This window comes from Ctenocephalides felis, unplaced genomic scaffold (genome assembly GCF_003426905.1).
Source record: "Ctenocephalides felis isolate EL2017-DRISC unplaced genomic scaffold, ASM342690v1 CF-g0.4_SCAFFOLD_03570, whole genome shotgun sequence".
Taxonomy (NCBI): domain Eukaryota; kingdom Metazoa; phylum Arthropoda; class Insecta; order Siphonaptera; family Pulicidae; genus Ctenocephalides; species Ctenocephalides felis.
In genome coordinates this window covers 422,304-440,110 of record NW_020539724.1, presented here as the reverse complement: position 1 = coordinate 440,110, position 17,807 = coordinate 422,304, and the positions used below count along the sequence as shown (strand labels likewise).

Genomic DNA, 17,807 nt, shown 5'->3' with positions numbered 1-17,807 from the left:
CGCCTGTTTCCGGGTAGTAATTTTAATTACAGCTTTCGTTTTGCATCGTTTCTGCGCATCCTTCCTGAAAAATAAAAGTATATAACCGCTTAGGTCTTGTACTCATGTTCCATCAGAATTCGGTTTTTTATTTTTATTGTTGAGCTTTTTAACTAAAAGGTAATATGACTTGACCACTTTTAAAATTAGTGCACTTTTATAAAGAATTTTAAAAACAGTCTCATTTAATGAATCGTCTGAAAACGAGATCATCATGTGAATTTTCTATGCATTTAGGTCTTGTGTGCCCGTGTTTCTATCCAAAACTGCATTTCATAATTGCCAGTTTATAAAAAATCAATCAGTTCAAATTCAATTAGAAAAAAAATCAAAGGTATTATTCAAAATCCAAAGGTGTGTTATTCATAATTCAAATGATTTATAGTAAGACTATAAATTAATTATCAATATTACTATTGAATAATATCATAGCTAGTATAGAAACGTACTAGAAAATTTTATACTTTACAGTTGTTAGCATTTTAAATAATAATTATATATATATATATATATAATATATTAATAATTATTAAATATATTTGATCGATCGTTCGAATCTGTAAGCTGTTGTGATTAAGTTATGTTGTTTGATAAAATTACTTTTATTTGTGATCAAATAACGAATATTGATTTATCAATGCATATTGTACTCATCATATAATCATATTGCTCAGTTTATTTTTAAATTTACAAGTTACCATAATGTCTCTGCCGATCATGATCACCCAGCCTTAGCCAGAGTGTCATTAAACCTTTCTAATATAACCACGACATTGCAATATGCGGAAAACTTGTCTCTTAAGCTTGGGCAATGACTTTAGGAGGACTTAAGAACTATTTTCTTTCAAAAAAGGAGTCGACAGTCTTGCTAGCGTATCTCTCTACTTCTAAATATATTTATGGGTTGATACCAAGACTTGAAAAACGTTTAACTACTTTACAAGTGCACTGAACTCGTTAAAGCACGCGTCTTGAGACTTTTTTTTAGTATTTCTGTCATAATGTTCGGAAACTAAATAATAAATGAATTAATGAACGTGTCGGTACTGATCTTGTAAAAGTTGTAAAAGAAGTTTATTGTTTGGATTTTAGCTTTGATGGGAGCATAATCGTGAGCGACTCTATTTTAATAACATTTGGGTGTAATACTTCAAATAAAACTATGTGCTCGTGCATCAATTGGTTTTTATACTGCTACGTTAATTAATAATAATAGCAGAGTTAGAAAAATTATTATTATAATGAAATGTGATCAATGTTAGGAAATTAATTTTTATTGGAATACAGTTGAGTTTTTTTCTGAACAATTTACTGAAGGAATTATATAACCCAAATACAATAAGAAAATTCGGTCAGCCTAAGAATTTGTAAACTATTCTGTAGGAATAAAGGTTAATATTAAAAGAAGAACTATCTTTCGTACACATTCAATTCGACCTCTCTATCATTCCGTGGGTTGATGTTTGGTTAAATGAGTTTTTTAGTTTACCTTGAATACTTTGGAAAGGAATTCCGATAATTTAAATAGAAATTGTTTTCTCTCTCTACGGGTTATCGAGTTTTTCCAATCATCCTTTTGTAACAACCTCTACCTATGGGATAGAGTCAACGAAAAAATAAGGATTACTTTTTATTATAGGCTTCCCAGAATTATCCACAATTTATTGATGAAAAAAGCTGTATTTGATTAAAGTTTTATTATAAATTTTATATTAGTTAACTCATTAACCTCGACATTCGATTGATGACAACATGTGTGAAGGAGTGGACTTTTGCATCAAGATACATCACTCTCACAAGGAGAACCTCAGGTTTAAACTTATGGGATTTTGATGAAACTATGCATGCAGAGTTCATAGTAATACTGAACAGTATAAAATATTATAGGCCCAAGAGCAATGGTTCAATTATAAAAATTAATCAAAGTTTTAATTTGTGAGTCAAATTATTGAGATTTATAATTTGTAATTGTAATTTTTACTTCTAATAATTCGAATGTTCTCTAATAAATACTTGGGCGGCTTGCTGCATCGTACAGCAGTGTCTAATAACATACCAATTGTGTTGTATTTTAAAAAAATCGATCTCGTACAAGTATAACGATTCAATAAATATTTATTCACTGTGTTCGTAAATGTTTAGAAATGACTGGATTAAATTTGACAGACGAAGAGCATGTGCTTGACCTCAGCGCTATGTGTCTAGCTAATTTCAAGTGCATCTCCGAGTCTAGCTAAAAATAATCCAAGGAAATTCATTTAGGAGACTGCAAAAAGTAAACAGAGAACCAGTTGACAGATTAATTATTGGAGAATTATGTGAGAACAAAATTTAATAGATCATTCAATTATCGAGTCGAAGATGCAATGAATTTTATTAGTTTCTTGCAGAGTTTAGGGACTAGGGATATCAACAAAAAATCGATTTTTTCGCATATTTCAAACTGTTCAACACTATGGGTACAAGGGGATTTCGCAAAAATTAAATTATTTTAGCTGTTTGACTACTGTCTTTTTTGATACTATTCCCACGATTTCTCCACTTCTACAGGATTTGTTCACTTAAATTTTTTACTACGTTTTCTTTATAAACTTCTCTTCAGTACGAACTACGATCATCTCGAAATTTCGATTTTTACTATTTTTCAAAAACTCGTGAATATGAATAAAACTTAATCTTTGAACTTTTTAACTTAACATTTTACTCTTGTTCGTATTGATTGCAAGATCATTCAAGATTAATAATATTTTTTGTTCAGATTATTTTGAGGGCCAAAACATGATATTCTATTTGAAATTATAATATAATCAATTTATACTTACTGGATATTTTTGATAATCAGATCATTATCTTTTATTAAAAAAATGTAATTCATACAAGCAAATAAAAAAAAATTCATTCTCGATTTTTTTACGATTACTATAACTTTACCCTACAGGAAGATAATAATATGAAACTAGTGGGGCGCATGGAATCGTGCCTTAAGGAATTGGTACTTCCCGTACCAACAATTATTTTTTTTAAAAAGATTAACATTTTTGAAAAAAATTTACTCTAAAAAAATTTGATTTTTGAGAAACTATAAATTTTTGACAAAAACTTACTCTTTTTTGCAAAAAAAGACTTTTTGAAGACAAATTTATTTTGAAATATTTTGGAAATTCTGAACTTTTCCTCAAAGCAATCGAACTGCTTTAACTGCATAGAGACGAAAGTTCGGAGCGCGTAAGCGCCGCGTCGCCGTCTAACGGATAAACACGGGTACGGAACCCATATAAATGTAAACAAAATTTATACTTATTGTTAAAATTTCTATAAAATATCTGATAATTTAATGTGCATATGTCTAATGATCATTTTTGACCGCCAAATGGAATTTTGGCCGAAATCGTCGACGAAAATTCGTATCCGCACACACACACATACACGCACACACACACATACACGCACACACACACATACACGCACGCACACACACACATACATCCATTTTTTCTAAAGTATGCCAAAGTGTTCAGAAGATATAAAAAATATTTCATATTCGATTTTTTTTACGATTACTTTAACTTACCCTTCGGGAAGATAATAATATGAAAAAAGTGAATTGATCATAGGCAATATGTGAAGCAAAGGATAAAATGTCGCAGCCTCTCGGACTTTTATATTATTTAAGTCATCAATTATCTTGGTTTTACTTTCGTCTCGTTCAATAGCGGCTCGGCTTTTAATCTATATTTACATCTGTGGTTATTCAGTAGCGTTTTATTCAATGACTGTCTCTCTATGTTCACACAGAATTATATACAGAATAGATTGCTCGGAAGGTTCTGAACCGATCGAATAACGAATAATGTTTTTACGAATTTAATAATAACACTTTGCATTAAACTTTGTTTAATTTTAATTTATATCAGATGTATCATTTTTAACTTCAACAAGTTGCGTAACTAGTTGAAACGTATAGGTATAACTAAATGGATGAGTGGATGAACAATGGTGATACATCTTATTTAAAATAAAAATTTGATTTATAGTAATTAAAATTTTGTTGAAAATCCACTTGTTGAGTCGCCCTCATTGGGCATGTTGGTAAGTTTTTAGCAAAGATAAGTGGCCATTTTCATTTCAACCTTCTATGATAGATTTTGGTTCGTATTTTTTTTTAATTTTAAACTCATGATTTAAAATTATAATCGTGATATCCATGTCTTAAGGTATTTCGAAACCGATTTTATCGTAGAATAATTCGTGTAACAGCGTTTACATGTTATGTGCAATAAGTTGCAATAAGAATGTCGTAAGTAGTTAAGAAAACGTTGTTTTGGTTATCTAGATAATACGACAGAAAACTGATGAAGACACAGATAGTATTTATGTTTTATAAAGAAGATTTATTTTTATGCTTTAAACGGGTTTCTAGATTTTATAGATATTACTATAAACATAGATCGTTACATACAACCGGATTTGTTATAAAAATGAGACAATATTGCATGAGTTAATTTTATAGAGTTTCTGCATATTTTATTCTTATGAAAGATAACTGATCTAATTAAAGAAATTGGTATAGGGTAGGGCGTGGGCTCAAAGGTGCAATTTGGCTTTCAGTAATTATACTGTCTAAACTAAATGAAATTCCCGACAACATATAACATATATCAAAGAAACAAATATCGAACTATGATCAGTAAAATTCTCAGTTAACTCATTGTCAAATATTCATCCACACAGATTTTTAACAAAGTTTTTGCCGTTTTGTTCTTGTCAAATATTCAAAGATATCTATTAAGATATGTTTTTATTTCATTCTTCTAAAAATTATCTGCCCCATAGACGTGGAAGCCAGGGGGCAAACAGATCCAACATCTTTTTGTTTAATTTTGAAGGGATTTAAAGGGACTAAATAAAAGCTGTGTGATCAGGTGTTTTACACATAAAACGTAACTTCATTCATATGTTTATGATTGAAAAGTCTGTTTCACTTATGATAAAATTACGTAAATATATTATTTTACGTTTGTGCGTTTTGTAGGTTAGGTTTTATGTGTAAAACATCTGATCGCACAGGAAGTACAGAGTTTGTTACTACCAACTCACAAGAATATAGATTATCATAACATTCCTATTTTATCCGAATTTCTATTTTAATTTAATATCTTGTTTTGAAATTAGAGCTTCATGAGAGTTTATATTACTGATATCTACCGATTTATTCGGAAAACTAGGAACTAGACATTTACAATTCGAGATCACAACCATTGATAGAAATGATAGATAGAAATATTCTTTTCTTATTAGACAATTAGTTATAAGCATTATTATTTGACTATCTTAGGTAATTTACTAGATCTAAAATGCTTGAAGATCATTGCATATAATCGCATGCGTTTTGTTTTTTGAAGTCTTTTGAATAAATTTTTGTTCAAATCACAAGAAAGTTTGCTTAAACTTCTGTATTATTATAATATTATTATATTTATGGATATCAATAATTTTTTAACTATTTACTTAATATTCGATAGCAAAGTAACATTTGTCTGTTGTCGGCATTGCTCTCTATAAACACTTGCGAGCATCAAATATCAAAGAATTTTATTAGAGTTTATATTTTTTATGAATTTCACACATTACATATATATTATTGTTATTATTAAAAAAACTCATTACTATTGTGGGAACATTCGACGAATTCTAGACGAGAGCACGTGTGCATTAAAAAAACGTTTTCGAGCTCAGTTGTAGAATTCATTACAGATCTGTAAAATGTAACACGTTAATTTAAAAGCTTCTGTTAATTGTTATGTTAAATCTACTGCATATGAGAAATAGATTTTTCAGCAGGTATATTTATAAAATGCTATATCGATTTAAATAATTTGTGTTATGTGTAATACTCACGTGAAAGTAGACCTGTAACATAGCCTTATCACAACATTTCTTTTTTCCCACAATTGGCTTGTTATCCTTTCAAATGTAGAACTCAAATATTTTTGAAATTCACATCATTTAATTATTTTTTCAGCCGTAAGTGATATTTGCACATTCGCCGCCCGTTCTTTTGACCGCCAATTTCGAGCAAAACAAGCGATAGAAACATCCTTGTTTACGGCCGAAACCAGACCAAATGCACTAAGGGCTTTATACGAATCTGCGGCAAAAACACCTCCTGCGTTATTGAATTTAGCAGCAGAAAATGAATCGCGAAGACAGGCATTCCCACTTGATAGTTTGCTACTATGCACTCCGGTTTTGGGAGCTAGAAGAAGAAGACAGGCTGGAAAAATTGACTCTGAAATCGAAACCAGATTGGTTAGTAGATCAAAATCTAAAACTTTATAATGATGATAAGGTTATTTCACTTCTATTCTTATAATTCTTTCTATTTTTATTTATATTTTATTATCTATTAGCCTGCTGCAATAGTAGAACTTCGCCGTTGGACCTCATCGGAAGCTCTAGGAGATGTGACAGTTGCTCCTGATTGCGTGAGCCGCCTTCACAGCAGTTTAAATCAAACTCAGACTATGTCTTGGACATATAATGATGCTTCTGGAAGTTCGCCGACTAGAGATGATGTAGACGCAGTTATATCTGACGATGATCAACCTATTGATCATAAATTACCATCCCCCGAAGAGCAATTGCAGGCAGTCGCTTTGAAGTAAGTGGATGGAGACAGATTTATTGTTTTTTAACATCAATAACTAGGACATCCTATGAACTATTTAGTTCCATTCATTCACAATATATTGTGCTAAACTTCAGTGTCTATTATCTCTCCAACGATCTCTTCACCAATTCAGCACAGTTCTCCAAAGATGTAGTAGAGTAAACGCCTTAAGTATTTGGCATCGTCCTTTCCAGCATTCTTCATACTGGTGCCTCAAGAAGTTGAGCGACTATAGACTTAGTATGATCTTCCAGTTGTAGAAAATGTTGAACACCGCTTAACTTTATTATTAAGTAATCATTCAATTTCAATATTAAGTCTAATCATTTTACTCATTAATGAACTCCCACTATAGTACTATGAGTAGTAATTATCTCGATATTTTTGTATTGTTAGTTTTATTTTTGGCATATTAATGAAATTTTAATAATTTTTTAATATTTTGATAACCTTAGGTTCCCAGCCGTTGTTGTCGCTGTCGATGTGACTGGACGACGATTCGATCGCATGTCTCGGTACAGGCGAACCGCAATTGGTACATCATCTACCGCCAGTTCCAGCGCGGCCAACACAGCTGGACCATCGAATGCTGGTGGTAGTACTACCACCGCTTCGGGTGAGGGTGACCTACCATCGGGAACTATTCGAAGACGATCATCAAGACCAAGGAAACCCAGAGGGAAAAGAAGGAACACGATAGCAGGCACAGATCGACAGGAGATACAGCAAGCTGTTAATGGGTAAATGAAACTTTTATTACAGGATTAACATAAATTACTTAGGGCTACTTTGAAAAAACGTATGTTTTTCATATGTATATATGCCAGTAAATAACCTTGCATTGTTAGTCATTATTATAGTTTGAATTTATTATGTTTCGGTTATTCTCTAGATTTTTTATTGGCAAACAACAATTATATACATATACACATCATCATTTTGTATATATTCATGAAACATAAGTTAAGTGTTTTTAACAGCGTGGTTAATATTGTCGAAATTAACTTAAAAAGCAGAAATGTGAACTCGTGAAATCTCATTGAAAAAATAATATCATTCTACAAAATATTTCCGTTGTCAGTTATTTTGAATTCATTATAACGGGATTACCTAGTATTTTCTATATCTATTCTTTAATCGGTAGAATTACTGAGTTCACGAAGCATCATTTCTCAATAAAAGTTTGCACGCCAAGTATTAATTATTGATGTTTTAATTCATAATATTAACAATAACATAAATATACGTTCGTTAACGAATTTTTTCTTGAACTTTTTTTGTTCGTGATTTTTCGCGAATATCGCATGATCGATACTAACAAAAATAATTATCGCCACAAACTTTTCTCAAACTGCTGGAGAATTGATTCTAAATTACTTTAGTCTCTGAATAAATATTAAACTATTAATCGAACATTGGCGCACTCAAATTCTAGTTGTCAGCAGTATTATTCTTGTAAATGTTTGATTTGCAAAATTCAAGATTTGATCGAATGAATAATTGTCAGCGAAACGTAACATTAATGATTGGCAAAGAGGTAAAAGAAGTTCTTTAAACATTTTCACAAAGGCCGAAATGTAAATATTTATATTTAATATCATATTCATAAATTTACAAGTAGTTTTGAAGTAGTTATTTTTTTATTGATGCCGTCATTTTCTAATAACACAATACCTTAACCGTTTTATTTTTAGCGAACACAGCAACCCGGATGCGATCGAATTGCCTCAACCGTCCCTCAGATCACGTCTCCCGATCGTTCCAGCCGAAGTCATTCCGGTGATCCTTTGAAGTCAACAACAAAGCGTTCGCACTTCAGCGCATTGATCAGACAATGGGGTAAATCACGTCTGAAGTTAACGAATTTACGATCATCTGACGCCAAAGTTTCCGAGATTGAAAATGTTAATCCAAGAAACACGGGCTGACCATGAACCAAACGAGTTCCAGCATCAACACCAGAGAAAGTATTCATCTTCGTCGGATAAATCTTCTGCGGTGGCGGTGGTGAGATTAAGAGATCCTACAACGCAGCGAAGAAACAGAGATGAACCTCATTCTTCGAGCGGAAATTGGAGCGCTAGTTCCGAAAGCGGGCGAGCTTCTATAGGATCCGAAACCACTACGACCCAGCCTAGGTCCACTCCTACAATTTCTGGTTCCTCTGGAATGACACCAGGCTCAGTTGGAAGTCGCAGAAGGTTTGCTGATACTTCTGCTTCATGTAGCGAAGGAACGCTGACACCTGATTTGGCCTCTCACATCGATGATGAGACAAGTTCGGCCTATTCTTGTGACACGGAAGGATATTACACTTCATTCCACGTTGACAGTGGTTTGAAAACGCTCAGGGAAGAAGATGCAACTATGCCGGTGACTCCTCTTCACTGTTCTAATGCATTGCACACCACTGGAGAAAGCGAATACGAATTATTTGGTAGAGGATCGACTTCGACTACTACAAGTTCAGCAGGAACAGTTTGTACTACTTTGCGAGCTTCCGGTAGCGATAGAAGTTTAATGGTAGGGCCTGCAGTACCAGAGCGCAAAAGCTCGCTGACTAAATTGGACAGAAGCGGGTCAAGCAGTAGCAATATAAGTGGTACTTTAGATCGTTGTGGTACAATAAAACGAAATGGTATTCTACTCAAAAAAGAACCCAGTTTACCACTCTTGGCACTGGAGAAAAACAAAGGCGCGGAAAGTCCCGATAGTGGACACAATACATCTTCTTCACCAATCGAATCAGCGGCTAGTCCCAATGGATGTTCTGAATTTCTTCAGAATTTTCGGAAAGCTCAGACGTAGAGGGTGCTGATAGAGCAGAGCGGATAAGGGCGAAAACAGCAATTAATTCAAGTCGCATTCCATCTATGTGCGCTATAACTCCACCTCATAGCGCGACGACGAAGGAGAACAAAGTGATAATTCTTCATCGAAACGAGAAACATCATCAAAGCATGTCGTTATGAATACAATTCCTGGAACTTCGAAAATTCAGCTGATTAACGTTGATCGCGAACGGGCTACGCGACTGTCGAAACCGTTCAAACGCCTACGCGAACTTCACATGAGAGCGTGCGAACCACCACTTTATCAGCTCTGAAAAAATCGCCCCTATGGGGTAAGATTCGAGGAGTGTTGCCACATTTGAAAAAATCCCCCGTGGCAACTAAGTTGGACATGACTGATGGAGGCGAATACGTTACAATTGCAGATGTGCGGAATAATAACGAGAAAGCAACAAAACCAATTGAGCAGAACTCAAGTTTTTCCACATCAGAATACGTCAGTTTAGATGAATTGCCGCGAATTTTGCCTTCAAATAGCAAATCGATTGATAGCGCGTCCAGCGCATCGTCTCTAGAGCGCAGACGCGTGGCGGGACAGGGCGCTCGTGTCACCGTCGATTGCGAAGGACGCGTCGTGTACTCGAGTAATAGTCTTAAGCGCAACAAGCAGCATAGCACATTCGAACCAGGACCGTGTGTGAAGACGGCTAAAGAATCACCAGGCACCGGTAAGCTCGTGGTCCGAGCGGGAGAACCAGCGGAACGAGTTCATCCTATCATCGCTCCTACGACGAGGATTCCATCTGCAAATCAAACTGGAGCGTACGTCAACATTCAGGATTGTGATCCTACTAGAACGATAGGTAAGCGTAAAATAAATCGCACAGCGAGTTATCTGAATGCGAATCGGCGGCTAGCGCCAATTACTGACAGGGCAATCGATCGCTTTGCGAATGAAATCGCCGCAGAATTGTGGCGGGAGCGTATCAATTACCCAGCAAGCGTTTCGCCAAAGTCTTACGGCAAGTATCAACTGCCTAAGGTGAATCGTACTCCTGTAATTTTAAATCCGCCCGAGCCTCTAACGCGTCCTCCAGAAAATTTATTTCCGTGCGGAAAGGTAACGTTACCCGCAGATAGGTTAGAACACCGCGCGCGAATTCTCAGTAGCACAAATCTAGACCTGGATACTGAAATTTGGTAGTATCTGCCATGATGGACTTTAATTTATTTATTTTTACTAAAATATCATTTATATATTCATTTACTATCGCAATGCCCGTAGAATCGTTTATAAGAATTAATAGTATTTATTAAAAGACATCGAGAACAAATAATTTTATTGCTTTGAAACTATCGTACATTTATTAAGTTTGCAAGCTACAATGACTATAATTTATAATACAAAATCTATGGATTGAACAAATTGACAACGCCAGGTTTGAAGAGCAATAAATACATTATCTGCCAGTTTTATTAGAATTTATTTTAAATAATGCAAACGTTATCCCTCTTATAACATTAATACATTCATTTTAATTTACTTTGCATGTAAAAATTTAAATTACTATTAAATTAAGGCCAAGTCTCAACGCCATATTAATTTTAAAAATCATATAGAAGATATTTTACTGAAAGCTGAAACCACCTCTAATTCCAAGTAAATATAATGTAAATATTTTTTTGGATATAAAAAAATATAATTCGTTTAATATTTGAATGAAATGTTTGATTAATATTGTATATGTTGCATGCTTTAGATGTTAAATGCACCATAATTCACAAAGAATTTGCCTTGCAGGTTTTACACAATGCACATTGTATTATATTTGTAAATATTTTATGTATTTATTATTTTATATGAAACCAATATGTACAAATAGGCAACATGACTATAAAAAAGAAAAGATAGTCATTAAAATGATTTAATTAGTTAATATGATTTTTTTACTTTTGCGTTATAGAAAATAAAATAGTTTACGCAAATGTTTTTATTTATAAAATTTCTAGATTTTATTAATTTTTTTAGTTTTTCAGTTCCTAAAAGTTAGAATTTTTGTTTGTATAGTTTTAAATTTTTGATTTCTGATTATTCGAATGAAATTTATTATTCCTACCTTGATTTTTTATATTTAAATTTTTATTTTATAACAATATGATTATCATTTTGTACATTTTTTTTTTCAAATGAGCAAATAATAGAACAAACATTTATGGATAAATCTTTAATTTCAATCGTAAAAGTAATCGTGTGTTATAAAATATATTTCTACTCTTCTGTTTATTTATTTAATATACTGGTTTAATTTTATAAGCGCTTATTTCAGAGTTATAATTTTTTGTGAAATAGTAAATCAATGCTCATCAGTTGTTTGTTGGATGGTACATGCATGTTTTTGTTTTTGGAATAAATAATTTATTTTAATTGATCAATTTCCATTGTAGAATCAAGTAATGTGTGTGTTAATGGTTATTTTTGATTAATATTTGTGCAACAATAATAGCAACTACTTGAAACTACATAAGAAATGAATTGAGCAGAATCATTAATAGTTTTATTTAACATTTAAGAAAATATAGCTATGATATTAAATTGATTCTAAATATAAAGCTGTTAATTAGTTTTGAGTAAGAAATTTTAGCATAGCTATATTTCAAGGCAAGTTTAATTAATAAGGTACTGAATGTTTTGGTTTCACTTTTTTAAGCACTTTTTAGGTATAGCTGATTTTGTGAATGTTTCAATATATATTTTGCACTATAAAACTCACTCATCAAAAGCTTCTGCGCACTTCTAATTAACATTTCATTGTGATTCATAATTACAAATGTTTATCATTTTTTGCAAAAATCATTTATATGTTGTGGTTATTGTATTAACAAGAAAGTAACACAGCAGAACTAACATACGAGATTTAATCGTAATATAATCTTTTTTAAATTAATATGTTGCCGTCCACATTCATTAAGTATTACTTTTTGTCACATATAAGTTATTTCGAATGAATGGATAAAAAGATTAATAAACTTGGATAATTTCACAAATTTTATTTGATGAATTGTACGTAAGTAATATATATTTTTCAATCTTTCATATATTGATAAAAAAGAATACATGACTTATTATTATTATAGTAATTTGTGAAATTTTGTAGTGCATGTATATAATATTGAACCATACTGCCTGACCTGTATAGTACAGATTTTTTGTTTATTTGTTATGTTTTCTTCGTTCTTTTCATTTGTAATATAATTGTTGAGAAATTAACAAATGTGCTTTATTTTATGCATGATACTTTATTTTAGCATCCCATTGTGATTGTTTGCTTTGCAATAAGGTAACTCAAATAATTATGTGAATCATTATTCCATTTTATTTCCAATATCATTTGAAACTTGTTTCTGATATTATTATTTTTTTTATTAAGGGGGTATTCTGGTCCAGAATTTAAAAAAAAATCCATTTTGTTTCTTTTCGGTATTTTCAAAGTTTACCTGTTCAGGAATATATGTACAAGAGGATTTTTCAAAATTTAATTTATTTTTATTAAAACCCACTTCATTGCCAATAAAAATTAGACTATTAAATTTTTTTTTATATATTTACAAAATAATAATAACTTGTACAAAAAATATTGTGTGCCCATTTTTTTACTGCTGTTCAAAATTGCATAAATTTATGCCTTTAGACCAGAATACCTCCTTAATTGAAATTATAATACAGGGATTATGAACGAAATCATTTAAAAAATGTCTTATCAATAGTATGAATTACAAGTCATTGGAATTAGTAGAATTGTGGAGTGTATAAATGTTTTAAAAATATTGCTATAGAATTATTTCTCTTCATATTGCATTAATTTTATTATTCATAATGCTTATTCACTTGTGTTAATATTTTCAGAATCAGCACTTTCGTCTAATGCAAAGAATGCCATTAAAGATAGTTTGACATCAGCGAATCAATCTAATTTCCAAAGGAAAAATCCAGCTTATTGGACCCTTCAAATGAAAAAATCATCTAAGGAATTTGTGCCTGTACCTATGAGATGTCTGACCCCAGAATTGCAACTAAAAGAAGATAATAATCAAATGAGATGTTCAGAAAGTTTTAATATGAAAAAGGATATAACTGATAAGTTTTTCCCAATCGTAGCAGGAAACAGTAAACATGAAAATCTAATTTGTAGACCAGATGTAAAAATTTCACCTATAGATCCTAGAAATATTGGAACTTTTCAATCATCAACTCCTTCGAGACCAGAAGCAGATACTCAAATCATATCCGAAAACAAAAAATCAACAATGACAAATGAAGAGTTATATGCAGTAATACATAAAAGTAAAAAGAAATTGAACCTCAAAGGAGATGTTAGTTCCCCCTCACGCGATTTAGAATCCAGATCTAGAAACAGCTGGGCTGTTAATGATAAAGCAAAAGGATCTATAAGTGACCTTAAATCGGGTTCTTTATTGAATCAACCTGGCCAACGACAAAGTTGGGCTTGCATTGATAGGTTAGGACCAACGCCAAAAACTTCAAGATTAGATTTCAAAAAATTACTTCTTCAACACAGCTCAAAATCAGTACCTGTTTCACAAACAAAAAAAATATCTGCAGTGGAGCAACTGAAATTGGATAGAGAGAAGAAAGAAGCATCAGGTGTTTCTAGTCCTATTAATATTTTAGATTTAAGCTCATCTCCAAAATCCTTTGGTGGACGTAAAATGATTAATAAACAAAGTTTCAATACGTTTTCTTCAGCAACAAATAAAGATTCTTTACAAAGAAATACATCAAAAATGACTTCCCCAAAAAGTACTTGGCGTTTTTCTCACCCTCGTTCTGATATTTTGTCATCTCCTATTCAGGAAGTTTGTGCGGAAGAAGATAACCCATGTCTATCAAATGAATTGGCCAAAGTATCATTAAAACCTATCCCATTGCCAAGCTCTATACCTGCAATCAGGCCTGGGCCGATATTGGCTTATCCTAGTCTCTGCCCTATCAAAGAATCTGACTCATCGCCAAGTAAGCAAAGTGATTCCATAGATAAAGTTTCTGGTTCAAAATTAAAAGAAAACTTATTTTTAAAAATAGAAGAAAACAATTTCATGAAGTCTGAGTTAATAAAAAATCCTAGGATGACTTCAAATATTTCAAGGAACCAATTATTGCAATCACAAAGAGCCCAATTTTTAGCCTCTAATAATACAAGCCAATTACAAATAACCGCACAATTTAAAAACGGTCATTATACAGGAATCACAACAGGGGGACAAAGCATCAGAAAGAGTGAAATACCTAAACCGCCATCTCCAACTTTAGAAACTGCTCTTTGAGACACATTTTTGTTTGTGTATAGAACTAAGTTATAGAATGTCTAGTTATTATACAAATTGTAACAGGCTAACTACTATGTAAATTGTATATTTTATTTATAATGTGAAACAATGGTTAATTATTATATTCAACTATTAGACATGAAAACTTTTGTAATTTTATATCAATATCAATTTGTAATATTTATGCTCGATTCATCAAATAATTGCCATTAATCAAAAGGCCTTGAAATAAAAAGTAATATATTTATAAATGTACTTAATATATTTAATATATGTATGTAAATAAGCATTATACATTACAATATCATTTCATTAAATTATATTAAATCGTCTTTTCCTTAAATCCTATTTGATAACACTAGTTCCATTTTGACTCTTAGCTTTTAGTCTGAGATCCGTTCATCATAGGCTGACGCATCGGAATAGGTCCCATGGGTCCTATCATCGGTGGTCCAATTGGGGGCATACCCATAGGTGGCCTCATTCCCATCATCGGTGGCATACCCATCATCATAGGTGGCATGGGTCCTGGGCCATGTGGGGGCATACCAGGTGGGATCATTCCAGGTCTTGGGGGTCCCATATTAGGTGGTGGAATGGCTACACCACCTGGTTTAGCAGCGAATGGATTTTGGGCTATTTTGCCCGCTTTATACGCGGCTGTAGTAGCATCAATTAAATGCTGTGCTTGTTCTTCCATCCATTTTTGATAATAAAATTTCACATTATCTTTATGCTTTCTGCCGGAGCAATGGGTTTTTCTAACACTCGGAGAGTCATGCGTTAGATATGTATCGCAGTAGTCGCAGTAATATTTAGGCATTTTGGAAAAAACTTTTTTTATACGTCCAAATAACTTATAACAAAATAAAAGTAAGCTAACTTGAACCGAAGTATTAGTAAAGTAATTAAGTAAGCTAACTTGAACCGAAGTATATTCCACTTGTACTGCGAATTGTTTGTGTATATTTTCACCGAACTGACATTTCACAATTAGGTTAGCGAAACCCACAGACATACGCTTTGATGAATACTAGATACTAGCGTTTAGTTTTGCGCATGAGGCGACTGGCGGCGCTGCGTGTCACATAAAAAACTAAATCTTAACGATCGTGATTGTTTTTTTATCACCTGTTAATTACCTGTAAAAATTATTTATTACCTTTATTACCTGTATTATTCATTAGAAATATTATCGTTTTAATAATAAAAACAACTATGTTGATTCTGTTTATTAAATTTTTTCATGTTGGCGACATGGTTACTGTCGATGTCATAAAACCATAGATAAAAGAAGAGTAACATAGGTAAAAGCCAAAGATAATGTTTAACTCATGTTTAACTGTCAAGTTGAGGTGAGGTGATGTGGGTTGCAGATCTCTTCTTTTATCTATGCTCCGAACCAATGTCTGTTTCGCGATTTTAGTTAGAGCTGGTTAGAGTCCCTGCTGCCTGTCGCACTTGTTATCGTTTTGATCGAAAATAAGCGAACGATCGATTTGACAGGACGTAAATCAAACATTATCGATAAAGCTGATTTCTTTTATATGATATTTACATAACGTTTAAAACGTTTAAACATTACATAATGTTTCAGAAGGAACTGTTGATGGAATGCGAGTACTTACTAGCTGAAAATAATATTTGCATATGTTCTCAAATATAAATGGGCATGAACTCGATAGTTATCGTACAAGGAGCTGTCTTCTATTCATTTATAGTAATAAATAATAATAATAAAAATATAATGTATTTTTGTATATTTTCTATTTAAGTTTAATATGACATATAAATATATAATGCTACTACTTATGTAAAAGATTTGTAAAATGCAAAGCTGTTTTGCATCGCAAACCTTGATGATTATATGAAATTTCTTACATTTAAATCAATTTTGAATTATACTATTAACAATAGCAAACTATTTGTACAACAAATATAACAAATGAATTTAAAACGTTTTCATCGAAGTACATAATTTCTTTGTTGAAAAAAAGCAGCATTAAATTGAATCAGTCTTTAATGTTGATGCGTACACTAATTTGAGTATCGTTGCATCTTTTTACTAAAGAAACAATTCTATTGTGATTCAAGTAATTTTATTTTTTAAATTTGTATATAAAAACTATATTGTTGCAAACATCGGATATTGAAGTTAATTTATATTAAGTCATAATCCTAATCTTATTTCGGCTTTGCCTTTCGGTTGTTCTTACGAATCACTTATTAGGGATTAACATATGAAAAAGGGACAAAATTTTCTTGAATAAAATGTGGAGAAAATTACATTAGTTATGATACAAAATAGAAACACTTTGAATATAATTTTTAACTAATTTAAGTATTGTAGAAGTGTAAATGTTCTAACATAAAAAATAACTAGTCATATTGCTTCCAGGAAAGTTGCATTAACTTTCCTTGAAAATAATCAGCTAAATCAATAAGAAATATATCTATTATTTTACGAGATATGTATTAGATGCAAAATAGCAACACTTTGATAATAAAATATTTAACTAAACCTAGTATTGTATGACAATTGATGACAGTCAGCAACATTTTATTCAATTCAAACATGGAATACAAATTTTTTAAATATTATTAATTACTTAAACAAAAAGCGATTTTGACCATAAATTAATCAGCTCGATGTGTTTTTATAATATTCCGTAAAATCAATTTTATAATAAATGATTTTTAAAAACAAGCAAAATATTTGTATCAAATCAAAGTGGCATTTTATTGCATTTTTAGTCTGTAGTTTTTTTTTTACTGCTGTTTTTCATATCCACATTTCATTATAAGTAATTTAAATATATTATTACATGTTTTTAAAAACCTTATAAAATTATCTGCAAACCGGTATATAATGTTTAATGACTTTCCTAATAATATTTATTATTAAACAAAATTAAATAATGAAGTTTTGTGAAATTTAATTAGGCGTGCAATAAGTAGGT

The 17,807-nt window shown here is 31.7% G+C and overlaps 2 protein-coding genes across 2 annotated transcripts in view; one reads left to right on the top strand and one right to left on the bottom strand.

Annotated features, from left to right (window-relative positions):
* LOC113383801 overlaps positions 1-14,965 on the top strand; it is a 56,256-nt gene extending 41,291 nt beyond the window's left edge. The window contains exon 6 of the mRNA XM_026622052.1: positions 13,406-14,965. Coding sequence (XP_026477837.1) covers positions 13,406-14,844 — 1,439 coding nt within the window. The 3' untranslated portion in view covers positions 14,845-14,965. The remainder of the gene's footprint in view (positions 1-13,405) is intronic.
* A 194-nt stretch (positions 14,966-15,159) lies between these two features.
* Positions 15,160-15,811, bottom strand: LOC113383800 (U1 small nuclear ribonucleoprotein C-like). Its single transcript, XM_026622051.1, has one exon. The coding sequence runs from the start codon at positions 15,668-15,670 to the stop codon at positions 15,224-15,226; it is 447 nt and encodes a 148-aa protein (XP_026477836.1). The 5' UTR covers positions 15,671-15,811; the 3' UTR covers positions 15,160-15,223.
* Positions 15,812-17,807: the final 1,996 nt, after the last annotated feature.

Excerpts from the sequence above, each read along its gene's own strand:
- LOC113383800 (XM_026622051.1), bottom strand. The coding sequence starts at position 15,670 with ATGCCTAAATATTACTGCGACTACTGCGATACATATCTAACGCATGAC.